The sequence below is a fragment of the Gadus macrocephalus genome, chromosome 14, assembly GCF_031168955.1.
Source record: "Gadus macrocephalus chromosome 14, ASM3116895v1".
Classification (NCBI taxonomy): domain Eukaryota; kingdom Metazoa; phylum Chordata; class Actinopteri; order Gadiformes; family Gadidae; genus Gadus; species Gadus macrocephalus.
This window is the reverse complement of record NC_082395.1, coordinates 23,320,197-23,334,015: the sequence shown is the minus strand read 5'-3', so window position 1 is coordinate 23,334,015 and position 13,819 is coordinate 23,320,197. Positions and strand designations below refer to the sequence as shown.

At 47.6% G+C, this 13,819-nt stretch overlaps 1 protein-coding gene across 1 annotated transcript; it reads right to left on the bottom strand.

The window, feature by feature from the left end:
* Positions 1 to 239: 239 nt before the first annotated feature.
* On the bottom strand, positions 240 to 12,639 carry zgc:158482 (uncharacterized protein LOC100009650 homolog). Its single transcript, XM_060071152.1, has 10 exons — positions 11,820 to 12,639; positions 11,077 to 11,286; positions 10,445 to 10,603; positions 9,007 to 9,131; positions 6,163 to 6,357; positions 5,517 to 5,607; positions 4,792 to 4,990; positions 4,245 to 4,342; positions 3,977 to 4,104; positions 240 to 2,886 (listed from the first exon to the last, which is right to left on the bottom strand). The coding sequence occupies exons 1-10, from the start codon at positions 12,292 to 12,294 to the stop codon at positions 2,710 to 2,712; spliced, it is 1,857 nt and encodes a 618-aa protein (XP_059927135.1). The 5' UTR covers positions 12,295 to 12,639; the 3' UTR covers positions 240 to 2,709.
* Positions 12,640 to 13,819: the final 1,180 nt, after the last annotated feature.

Below are 13,819 nucleotides of genomic sequence, written 5' to 3'. Positions count from 1 at the left end.
TGAACCTTCTTCAGAACATGAAGTGTCCTTCTGAACATATGGCTTTTCTTGCCTACTCCTTACTGCCAGAGACCTGGCAGCACTTCCTCTCACACAGCTCCTGCAGGGCCCATGCAGGGCTTTATATATATATATTTTTTTTTTATAAAGCTTGCTGCGCCCAACAACCTTGCAAAGACGGGGTGAAATGTGCAGAAGCATTTTTCACCACAAACGTTGGTGTGTGTGTGTGTGTGTGTGTGTGTGTGTGTGTGTGTGTGTGTGTGTGTGTGTGTGTGTGTGTGTGTGTGTGTGTGTGTGTGTGTGTGTGTGTGTGTCAAGCCCGACCCGGCCCGTGCACGTTCTGTACGAGCCCGGCCCGGCCCGACACATTAACTGTAATTATGAGCCCGAGCCCGATTTCAACCCGAATTTTTTTTTAATACATGTGTAACTTATGATATATAAATTTCGATTAATATGTGTCGGCCTCAACTTGATACAAAACACTCTTTCACACGTCGATATTTCCTCTCCCACTGGACACACAGGAACACACACACACACACACACACACACACCCCCCTACCGACGTATCCAGGCCCATGCAGTTATAAAATGCAATCAATCATGTCAGAACATAGACATTTTCTATAAATAGCCTACCAACGTTTGCAGTGAAAAAAAACTGACGCACATTTCAGGCTCAGGGATATGAAGCCCCACAACTTCAGGAACTCGGTTGCTAAGCGGTTAGTTTCAGATGCTTCAGTAAGATCGAAATACATCAGAGGAGTCACACAGGAGAGAACCCGGTCAGGTGCATGGTGTTTGGAAAGAGATACACACAGAAAGGGCGTATCTCCAGCGCACACAGACTTGGGAGAAGCCATACCGTTGGCCGAGCACATTTCACTGCCGTCTTATGCAAGTTTTTTGTGCGCAGCAAGCTTTATAAATGCGGCCAACGGGCAAGCGCAGCGACTCGGCAAAAAAAATAAAAATAATAATAATAATAATAATTAAAACGTGCGGGCCGCACTAACACTTAACTTTGATATCAAGTAGGGGGCCACAAAATATCGTCCCGCGGGCCGCAATTGGCCCGCGGATCGATGGTTTGAGACCCCTGGCTTATTGGGATATTTGCATTGCAGTGAATGAATCACTTCTGATCAAGGACCATTGTTTCCTCCGATTAATCCATGGTGACTTTACAAATCATTCAGAACAACAAAGTACAACTGCCTTTATTTTATTTCACAATAGCTTTAAGATACCTTTACCCTAAAAAGGGTGATATTTTTCCACCACGTGAGTGTCATAGGCCATTACAAGCCGTTGTACATCCCAAATGTGAATGTCCTTGTAATGGCTAAACAAACGCACTGCTGGTGGCATAATATAGTGGTAGAGCACGAAGGGGGCTTTTGGAACTGAAGCCCCGAATCTCACTTCAAAAGCCCCGGATCCTTTAAGTCTCTTCCTCTTATAAAAAAGAAGAATAAGAAATTCCAATTAACGTGACAAGACATGGGTTAAAAGAGATAATTTGATCCAGCAGATCAATCTCAAATGGACTAGAATGCAGGAAATCGTATCTAAGAAATATATTCTTAGATGGGGTAAGGGGTAAGCCCCAGATGGTCACAATGTATGGCTGCACCCTATATCACCCCTCTAAAGGAAATTAAAGTTGAAAAAATGGAAATCTATGGAAACCCCCACATATGTTTAACATTGACTTCATCTGAATTGTTAGTTATTTTTTTAGAAAGATAAGAGACTACATCCCCTATGAGTATTCTGTTTACAAAAAATAAAAATAAACATGAAAAACAATAACACGACATTAGGAAAAGCTGCTTGGAAATTATGTATTTACCTTAGGCCTATTCTTACATTAAGTGTAAAAAATATTCATGAAATTGTGTTTTATTGTATTATTGGTTGCACACTTCTATCTGTTTGAAAGGGTTTGTTTTCAAATTTGGCAAGTTACTAAACAGAAGGATAATTTGATGAGTATGCAATCCCACAGAGCACTTATTAGAAAGACAAATTCTCACACCAGGAACATTTTCGATTAGTATTGACAGTACATATGTATTGAATTTATACAAATGTATCTTACCTTCTTCAACTCGATTTTAACTGGAAAGTTAAGTCTGTTCAGCAGCAATGCATCTGGGGACTGATGACATGGGGAACCAAGCCGTTCCTGGCCGAGCTCACCAGGGAGGCAAACATGAATTCGCATTCATGAACGCACGCAGTGCACCCGCAAATGCATGTCTTTTCTAAAGCTTAGGCCTACACAACTTTTAAAAAAACATACTCACGTGACGCGCCGTGTTGAGGCACTTTAACAGTGTCAGCAGAGTGCAATGCTTCTGAACTTTAATCAAACACGCAGACAAAGTTAAGCTTCATAAAGTAGCCTAAAATTCCTTCGTGGTAATGCAAACTTGCAAAATCATTTGCTTAGAACGTTAATATTATTTTTTGGCTGATTTGTGATTGGTTGGAAGGAGTAGCTGCGGCAGACCGCCCTTCCTATGTTCAACATGGTATGGATGATTTACCTGGCAACTATTATTGTGTGAAGGGAAGTCATGTTGGGACCCCCTCCCTGAGGGACCCCCTCCCTGAGGGACCCCCTCGCTGAGGGGCCGTAGATAAAGTGTTGTTCTAAAGTGTGAACGGTGAGGACCCCCCAGCCCCCCCCGACTACAGCTTGATGCCCCCGGAGGAGAGGAGGCTGTACACCCGGGGGGTCAGGGGGCTGTAGCTCTGGGCCGCCTCGTCCAGGACGTACAGGGGGTCCGCGATGCTCTCTGGGTCGAACCCTTCCTCCACCAGCCTCCTCTTCAGCTGCTTGAAGGTGGAGGTCACTTCTACCTCCGTCTGCGAGGAACACAAACACACTTTTAGAGAACGTTTGTACATTTACAGTACAAGCAGCGGAAGGCTGTAACCCGCTGACCCACATTTGATTCAGCATAGATTCTCAAATGAACAATGTGGACCTTTCCTTTGTCAAAGTTAACAGAAGCTTGTAGATTTGGTTTAACCCGAGCCTTGATTTGATAAACCAGTATTTGTTTTATCAGACAGCTCAACTCATGAAAACGCTCAGAATCTGACAAGTGGGGGAAACGGCACACTTCAAAATGCACATAAAGGCTGTTTCTCAGGCTCAGGTGGCTATTATCACACTATTCTATCAAAGTGGACCAGCATACTCCTCTAATCTCATCTCAGGCCTCAAAACTACTTCTACTACTGCTGATAACGACTGCTGTTGATGTCTTGATTCTTTTAAGTTCACCTTATACTTGTATGCATGTGACAACTCTTGAATCGTGAATCTTCAGTGTGCTTGCCTGCCCCCACTGGTCAAACTGTAGAGCTGCACTCCAATCTACTACAACATAACAATGCAGCTGGGAAACAAATGACTCTCTGCACACTAATGAAACCACCTGTAATAGGCAAATTCTATGTTTACATTCTGTGTCCCTGTATCTGTTGGATTGTCCCTGTGTTCAGTGAACCTTTTTCGAGGGATGTGTTCAAAGGCTGTATTTGACCCCCTAGGCCTAGGGGAAGGGATAAGGGCCGGCCACAAACCCCATTTTATGACACCTTGTGGAGCTCCAATGGATAGATTACCATCTGGTTAACAAAAGCTTTGTTTTATTGGGGGACAGCTGCCCTCAGAATCACCTGTTTCCTGAGTCACCTGTATCCTGAGGAGGCTCACCTGTATCCTGATGCTCACCTGTATCCTAAGGTCACCTGTACCCTGAGGAGGTTCATCTGTACTCTGAGACTCACCTGTATCCTGAGGCTCACCTGTTTCCTGAGGAGGTTCACCTGTACCCTGAGGTTCACCTGTATCCTGAGGAGGCTCACCTGTATCCTGAGGAGGCTCACCTGTATCCTGAGGAGGCTCGCCTGTATTCTGAGTCACCTGTATCCTGAGGAGCCTTACCTGTATCCTGATGAAGCGAGGCCGGGCGTAGGAGGGCAGGCCGACCACCTGCTGGTACACGAGGCCGCCTTCGAACGGAGCGCCTTCCCTCAGCGTGAGGACGGCCATCCCCACCCTCCCCTCATGGCCTTCAGGAGAGCAGGAGACACAGAACATGGGTCAGCCCAGAGCGTGTCACGGAGGAGGCGGTGGGAGCAGAACAGTGTGTTTCCTGGTGTTGGTGCTCCTAATGTCCAAGCGGTTCAGAGCGTGGAGGGGAGCAACTCACCTGGGACCTCAACGCCGTAGACGTTGGAGTCTCTCACGCAGCCCGCAAGGGAAAGGGCGTCCGCGACTTCTGTGGTGGCCACGTTCTCGCCCTTCCACCTATTGAAACACACACACACACACACACACACATGCAGACGCACACACACACACACGTATTCCTTTAGTCTTGCAATCTTTCCTCAGTTAACTTGGATACAGCACATATAAAACAGCATGCGTGTTCATTTAACTGTTCTCATTTAAGGGGAATTACATTTAATGACCATTTAATGAACCATTCTCCATTCTCCCCTTGGAACTGAACTTGTGTTCTTTAGTAGGATCTGTTCATCTGTTCTGTGTGTTATCCCTTCATGTGTTTTGAGTCAGCTCCCCTCAGAGGAGGTGACTCCCGTTCACCGGTCTGAGTAAGCTCCCCTCAGAGGAGGTGACTCCCGTTCACCGGTCTGAGTCGGCTCCCCTCAGAGGAGGTGACTCCCGTTCACCGGTCTGAGTCGGCTCCCCTCAGAGGAGGTGACTCCCGTTCACCGGTCTGCGCTGCGGACCTGAAGGTATCGCCCACGCGGTCCTGGAAGTAGAGGAAGCCCTCCAGGTCCAGCCTCAGGAGGTCTCCGCTGTTGAAGTACAGATCTCCAGGCCTGAGGACGTCCCGCAGCCTCTTCTTCTCCGTCTGCTCCTCATTCCCCACGTAGCCGATGAAAGGAGCGCGCTCCGTGATTTTGGACACCAGCAGCCCAGTCTCACCTACGTAAAGAACACACGATATGCATATACATTTCCACAAGTTCTTGTGTATAAATATACACACACACACACACACACACACACACACACACACACACACACACACACACACACACACACACACACACACACACACACACACACACACACACACACACACACACACACCTTTAATGTCATCAATAATTTTGAAAGTGCATGAATCAATCGTTTACAATGTATGACCCTTTCTGGAATGCGTCCAAACCGTCCCCTGGTTTATTTCAGGAGGGACATCCTGTTCTAGAACTATTCTGAATCCTGGTGAAACACCGTCCCCACCGCAGGTGTCTCCTGGGTGTCAGCTCAGTTTCTATGATCGTGTTTTTTGGTAATTTCCACACAATCCATATATGAGGGAGAAGAGCGCTGGAGTCGGTCGGGGTGGAGAGGTACAGCGCAGGGTGGGGGCGGTTGAATCTGATCCCCGAGGACGTGCTGATGGAGTCTCGGTGTGACGTGCTCCTCCAGTTTAAAGCCTGCTCACCTTTAACAGCCTCGATGCAGAGGCCGCGGGCATCCCGCCGGGGCTCGTCGCGCTCTGTGTCGTATTTAACCAGCGAGTACGGGAACAGCTTCTACGGGCAGAAATAGCTAGAGTGAGCACATAACATGACAAAGCCCTCGCTGAAGGCAAACCATTGATATCCCGCTCAAAGTCAAGTGAAAAGAAAATGGCTGTTGCACCGTTTAATAAACACAACGGCTCGGAACGAGCTGAATATTCAAACAAACGCCGCTAAGCAGCTCTGTCAAGTGCTTCAGATGCATTTACATTTAGGGCGTTTAGCAGACGCTTTTATCAAAAGAGACTTCCAATAAGTACATTTGAGAAACCACAATATATCTCTGTCTGTACAGTAAGGATGTTCATAGAACCAAGTGCCAAGCACTAACAATCACTAGGTTAACCCATTCCCTGTGTACAACAGAGGCAGCTAGGGTAAGATGCTACACAATGCTAAGTACTATTTTTACATGCCAGGACGTACAACATACAATAAGTGCAGAGGGGTGTGGGGTTGAACAGATGCCTTGAAAAGAGCCTCCCAATTCAATGCATTGAGTTCATATTATTAGACTAACTGTGTGATGGTACGCGGCCGTACGCGGGAGATATCAAACATACGTACGTGCTGCAGGAAGTTGGTGCGTCCGATGGCGCCGATCTTGCCGGTGTAGTTCAGGAAGCCCACGTTCCCCTCTGTGGAGGCGTAGAACTCCCGGACCCCGATGTTCCCGAAGCGCCGCAGGAAGTCCGTCCACACGTCAGCCCGCAGCCCGTTGCCGATGGCGAGACGCACGCAGTGGTCCCGGTCGTCGGGCCGCTGCCCCCCCCGGGAGGAAGGAGAGAGGACGCCTCTTTAGTCCTGAGAGGCTCGAGAGGTCATTGAGGTCATGTAAAAGGTAAACGGACTGCATTTATACTCTAACCAGTGGCCACTCAAAGAGCTTTACATAATTCACCCATTCATGGACACATTCACACATTCATGCACACATTCACACCGACGGCAGAGTCAACCATGCAAGGCGACAGCCAGCTCGTCGTGACTCGTGAGCAGTGAGGGTGAGGTTTCTTGCTCAGGCCTGCTCTGCTCCTGAGCCCCACGCTGCCCGTTAATGTATGGTGTCGGCGGTGAGAGTATAGCATCGAACACACGTGAGGTCAGCACCTTCTAAAAAAGGGGTTCACTTACAAAAGAAAATCCACTGAATGTTTGGTGTCCCGTTACAATAATATCCTCTCTGGCCCCACTTACAATAAAACAAACCTACAATATGAAAAATCGTACAGATACCCAAAAGACTGGTTGGCTCACAGAGGGAGATCCGGTGTCCAGGCCTCTGGATATGGACAGACAGTAAAGGCCAGCATCTATTCCTGTCGGAACCAGAAGGCACCAGTTTAATGGCCGGTAACAGGAGCCTGCTCTGCATGTGACGCTGGGGCTTCGGTTTCAATGGCCATAGACAGTATTTACACTCGCTGCCACGCCCTGGGTTTTCCCTCCATCGGACCTAGCGTACCGGCGACCAGACAGACCAACCGGTGCGGGCGACCAGATTTAGTCACTTCTCCGCAATCCAATCAGAGGCCGAGGATGGAACCGCACCCCGCCCTCATACTTGGTTTGCAATACGTGCGTCACCTTCTGAACCTTTGCAACCAATCGTATCGCCGTGTTTCCTTCGGATATGAACTCGGCAGACCGGGGTCACGTTCCTGTTCTGTCGGTTGCACTTGGAAATATGGATATTAATAATACCGTCTAAATGCCACTTCATGGGAAATAACAGGGGGGGTAAAATGCAAGGAAACGACATTCCAACAAGTGGTTGAACTAGAAACTGTGCTCAGCAGAGCTCAGACCTAGAGCCTGTCCATGAAGGGTCAACCTGCACACCTTTATCCATCCTGGGGCTTGACCTCAGACGCTCACGTACTGTCAATAAGAAGGACTGAGGAACAACAGCGTGTGTCCTACTGTAGGTGTGTTGCAGAGGATGTAGGAGTGTGTGTCCTACTGTAGGCCTGTTACAGAGCATGTAGGGTCTGTCCTACTGTAGGAATGTTACAGAGGATGTAGAAGGGTGTGTCCTACCGTAGGCCTGTTGCATAGGATGTAGTGCGTCTCCTACTGTAGGCCTGTTGCAGAGGATTTAGGAGGGTGTGTCCTACTGTAGGCCTGTTGCATAGGATGTAGGGTGTGTCCTACTGTAGTAGGCCTGTTGCATAGGATGTAGGGTGTGTCCTACTGTAGGCCTGTTGCAGAGGATTTAGGAGTGTGTTTCCTACCGTAGGCCTGTTCCATAGGATGTAGGATGTGTCCTACTGTAGGCCTGTTGTATAGGATGTAGAGTGTGTCCTACTGTAGGCCTGTTGCATAGGATGTAGGGTGTGTCCTACTGTAGGCCTGTAGGATAGGATGTAGGGTGTGTCCCAGGGCCGGCCCTGACCAATTTGGCGCCCTAGGCAAGATTTTTGCTGGCGCCCCCTACCCCGTTGGATCGCACAGTAAATTCGACTACCAATGTTCATAAACTCAGAGAAGCTACAAAGCTTTGTCTTTGAGACTCTTTGATTTTAGATAGAAAATTAAACACACGAAACGTATTACAAACCAAGTAACAAGCAATGAATCACTCATACAATAAGTATGCACAAAATACTGCAAAGAAATGCATGATGTTTTACTAAAGGCATTCATAAGCAAAATAATAGAGTTCAGATTCAAATTATTGTAAATACAATTAAATGTAGTATGGTTTATCTAATTTGGTTCTAACCAGAGATTAAACAAGCACTCAACTGAAGTGTAAAAAAAATACAAAATTAGGGCTGTGCAGAGGTAGACGGGACAGCAGCACCTGATGCTGTGTCACTGGGGGTGGTACTGAAATATTTTAAAAGTGCATCTGAAGGGAGAAGAGAAGTATATGTGACGACTGCATGTTACATTTTAATAAAAAAAACAGATGCTTGGTGTGCTATACATGAGACTAATATAGACTAATGAAAATGTGATGAGATTCATTCAACTTTATTGTCATTGCAATGCAATTCAGTCTAACCACAGTGCAAAAAACTGTACCTGCCCCCCTCACAGAGGGCAGGTTCAGAGCAACGATGCTATGACTTTATGTTGCTGTGGGCTTAAATAATATTTCGAAATAATAGTAGTAATGGCACTAAAAAAAAAAAAGTAGTATTATATATATATATATATATATATATATATTTTTTTTTCTCCCCCCGTTTTCGGCGCCCCCCGCGGATGACGGCGCCCCAAGCATTTGCCTATACTGCCTATGCCTAGGGCCGACTCTGGTGTGTCCTACTGTAGTAGGCCTGTTGCATAGGATGTAGGGTGTGTCCTACTGTAGGCCTGTTGCAGAGGATTTAGGAGGGTGTGTCGTACCGTCTGTAGAGTATGTCCTACCGTATGTAAGGTCTGTCCTACGCTCTGTCCTACCGTAGGCGTGTTGCAGAGGTACCTCAGCACCTCCCCGATGTACTGGATCACCGTCACCTTGTGCCTCCTGCAGTCCACCCAGAACTGCGAGGCGGAGAACTTCCTCCTCAGGAGGATGCATGAGCCTGGATCACAACCAGAGCAGAAACAAAACCAGAAGCACTTCAACGATACAGTTCACTTCTCACTGTGGGAAAGTGAATTGGATCAATTCAGCTTGAAGACGCTGCAGGGATGCTTTTAGATTTAAAATGCAACAGCTGTCCGTCAGCTGTTGGGGGATGGAACACTCCGTCAGAACATCTGTTCTGTGACCCCCGCCTTCCTCTGATGAGTCGATCCATCCTGAGCAACAGCTCCCCCTCTGGTGGGTGGTGGCAGTGCCCCCCACAGGGAGGACAGAGTAAGAGAGGGAGGGCCGGTCTTATTGTCTGCTTCTTTTCTAATTTGTGCTTCTTCTGCTCTGAACTGCTGCTCTTCTCCCAACTTTATAATCTTAACGATAGCCCCTCTTAATGTTTACCTGAGACAGTAAGCTATTTCACATGACTAAATGGGATTTACTTAGTAATCATATGGATTGAGAACATTTTACATAACTTTATAATCTTGATAAACCTATTCTTCCAATCCTTCATCAGCCATGCTTAAAAAACCCATAATATCAGCACCTAAGTGCTGTTGGTCATCCAATTACATCACTGCTGCTACAATCGAGGCTGCGAACGGTCATCAAACACATTGAAGTGTTTGTTTTCAGCCGGGAATTGCATGCTACACATACTTATTACTACTCAGACTCTGACAAGCTCTCAGGAGGGTTAGCCCACTGAGTGCTAGCCGTGCTGCTATCTTCATTGACCAACAGCGCGGTGAACTCTGACCTATTTAGGGAGAGCACTTGGTAGTCCGGCAGTCTCGGCCTGGTTCCCCCAAGTTACGGGTTCACCGCTGACAAAAGGCCTTTCATGTGGTTTCCATGGAGACGGTCGGGGGGACTGGGGGACTAGGGGGGGAACTGAACAGGCTCAGCTAGGTTTACTTCAGGATAACCCAGTTAGGCATTCTCAGAAGGCCTTGATGATAAGGCTTTGGATTTAAACTCTGAACACAGTAAACTTGATACGGCAACACCTGCTGCGGCGTCACAGATCCCAGGCCTCACGTCACTTTCACTTTGTTTGTTTAAAGGATCGTTCTGATGAGGATGTATTAAATGAGACATGCGGTACACAACCAAGACTCTGACAGAAAACCACGGAAACAGAAGCGACCGGAGTGAGAGACTCCCCTCGCCAACGAACATCTACCGGGATCGGGGTTCCACTTCTGTCAGAACCCTTTCTCCCTCTTCCTGTTGCCTGCGGGGAGACCGGGAGCGAGGGAGGAGCCTCTCACCCGTCTCCACGGCGACCCCGGCGCAGATGAGGACTCTCACCCGTCTCCACGGCGCCCACGAAGCCCACGAGGAAGCCGGCTGTGTGGTAGAGCGGCAGGTTGAGGTAGATGACATCGCTTGCCGTGACGCCGTTGGACGCCAGGACGGCCAGCGCCATGAGGAGCCGGTTCTGGTTGACCACCGCGGCTTTGGGGAGACCTGAGGCACAGGGAGAAGGAACCGGACCCGGTGTGGGTGTGGGTGTGTGTGTGCGTGTTTGTTGGTGTTTGTGGCCTGCACTGGCCAAAAAACAACGGAATGGACACAACGTTTTTGTTCTGGAGGAATGCTTTGGTATTGCTTCAAATAGATTAGAAGTAGAAAAACAAATCTAGAGGTCTTCATTAAGGGTTTATAAACCAAGTCAGACAAATCCTTAGACAACAATGTGCTGCTTTACCACTCAATTCTTATTTGATAAATGGATTAATAGATAAACTGTGGGTTATGTAGTTGATATAAATAATAAAGCTTTCTACTACAGCACAATATATTCAAAGTGTGTCTTCCTTTATTTGGCCCTGGACATAAATACATGACAACATCACTTATTACTCACGAGCTTCCATATACGTCATAATAATAATAATGGGGTCAGCCATGTTGCGGTGATGTACGACGGAGGCTGGTACCTGTGGTCCCAGACGTGTAGATGAGGACGGCGGGGCTCTTGAACGTGACGTGTGATCTGAGGGCCCGAGGCAGGGGGGCGTCGGAGGCCTGCTCCACCTCGGAGGAGAAGCTCTCCATCCCACTCACGTCACAGTCCCGGGCCATCAGCAACACGGTCACACGCTGCTCCCTGAGCGAGGACAGCACCTCTCCCACAGCGTCCTGCAGCTCTGGGGGAAACAGGAGGCAGACAACGCATCTGGCTTAGCGACTTTATCTGGGGTAGAAGTAGGCCTGAAGACCATTTACATTTACATTGAGGGCATTTAGGAGACGCTTTGATCCAAAGCGACTTACATTTGTTAGAAGAAAGGGGGGGGGGGGGGGGGGTGTAAGGGACGAGGCTATGCAGAGTCCAGGTGAACTCTGAACAGGTGAGTCGTGAGCCTCGAGTCTCTTGCGGAAGCTGGTGAGCGACTGTGTGGACCTGATGTCGGCAGGGAGCTCTTTCCCCGGTGCCAAAACGGAAGAGTTTTGACTCTGATGATGGACCTTTGCTTGCTCCTAGTGATGGAGGAGGAAGGCCATCCATGCTTTTGACCTCTTTATGCAGTTCATGGCATCTCTTGTGTAATGCATGGTCCCTACTGTCTGCTACTGAGCGCTGTCCTACTGTCTGCTGTCCTACTAACTGATACTGGGCGCTGTCCTACTGTCTGCTACTGGGCGCTTTCCTACTGTCTGCTACTTGAGGCTGTCCTACCTGAGGCTGCGATCAACACCGTGGCGCTGCTGCAGCTGAAGCAGTGCAACAGGGACCTGGAGCGGATGTTGTGGTTTAGGAGCGCAGCGGGGGATCCCAACTTCGCCAAGGCCAGGCAGATGAACATAAAGGCGGGTTCGTTCCCCATGAACAGCGCCACCGTGTCCCCAGCATGGTACTGAGGGTGACGCAGGAGAGCGTTCGCTATCCTGTTGCTCGTCGTGTCCGCGTCGCGGTAGGAGAAGCGCTCATCCTCGAACACGATGAACGTCGCATCGGGACGCGCGACGGCTTGCTCCAGAAAGCGGTCCAGAAAGAGGAAGATTGGTCTCCTCCTCCGCCGAAGGATGTAGGTCTTGGATATGTTGATCAGCTTCACTAGGTAGAAGGCATCCTTCCAGAAATAAGGGCACAACGTTTGGAGTAAGAGTGGGAATATTAATAAACTCGCCACACATATCGAAACCACCAACATATTGGCGTCGTGCAGATCTGGTGGTTCAGGGCGAACCAAAAGTTACATAAATCGAGATATTCTCCAGTTTTCCCCACTTTTGGTGGAGTGGGCGGGTTGATTCCTGAGCCCCTGATGACTGCCGACCCCTCCTGTCTTCCGCATTCCTCTGGACTCTGAGCTCTTGTGTTTCTGGAGGTTTGGACCAGGTTGAACAAATGTGTCTAACAGCTTTTTCAAATTCAAAACCGTTTGGCAGTGACAGCCAATCAAACTTGACGATAAAGCCGCCAAATGGGAAGTAACCCTGTTCTCAGCAACTCTTTAACATATCATAGCCAACTTGGTAGCAGCAAAAATTAGTTGATGGAGTCCTATTCTGCTTGACCCCCACATTGCTGCTCGCAGCTATATTTGATGTTGTTGTTGTTGTTGTTGTTGTTGTTGTTGTTGTTGTTGTTGGCTCGGGTTCAGAAGAGGTGCAGGGCTCCCATCACCCTAGTGAAGGTTTTAGCTAGGTGTTGATCAGTAGAGTCATGCGCTGATGACAGTTGAGAGAAATCATCCAAACAGTCCCACCTGTCTTCCAGGTTGACCATCTTAACCCATGCAGATCGATCATTTAACCAGATAAAGGCATGATCATTATGATTTGATTGAAGGACAAAATTAAGTTTACAATTGATTATTATGAATACAATCATTGTTCACTATATAGGATATCAAAATGTTACTTTATTGTCTGTTATTTATAACCTGCGTTTGATCATGTTTGTCGGAGCTCTATTAATTTACAATTTTGAATGCATTATTTGCCTGAGCCTCAATGCCAATTGAGTGTCAATACTCAGTATTCATAGACGCTTATCTCACCTTATTGAACTGACTGCTAATAAGAAGACCTCCACATCCATTCATTGATTACTTCATGACTGAAATGGTTCCCAAACCTTTTAAACTTTTAGGAATGTTAGTGTTTTTAAACTGTACTGTCTCCTCATCTAGAAACATCCATCTGAAAGTCTGTCCTTCAAGTTCCATCCATCCATCCATCCAGTAACCCAGTAACACAACCCATGCTTAAGCTACAGCAGGAGGTCAGCTATTGCATTGTGCTTTAAAACACACACACACACACACACACACACACACACACGCACACACACACACTAAAACAAATCATTCAATATGAAAACGTTATATAATTGTGAAATGATATAGCCATTGTCCGAATGCAAAATATGCATTCTGTTTTTGTATACATAGAGGAGAGCTGCTGTTATTATTGTTATGATCCAGCCCTGAGACCATCACATTTAAGGAAAGCACTCAAGAGGTAAACAAAAGGGAGGAATTGTACTTGACAGTCAGGTATCTTCAATAACATGATACACATATGAGCTAAATCTAAAGTAAACTAGGCTACAAAGCAGACCATCAATGTGCCGGCCCCCAACACTACCCGGTTGCCAGGAGCAGGACCGGCGTCGACCTGTAAGGTGAGAAGGCTTTATGTAATCTTGAAGACCCGTGCCAAGCTGCTCCA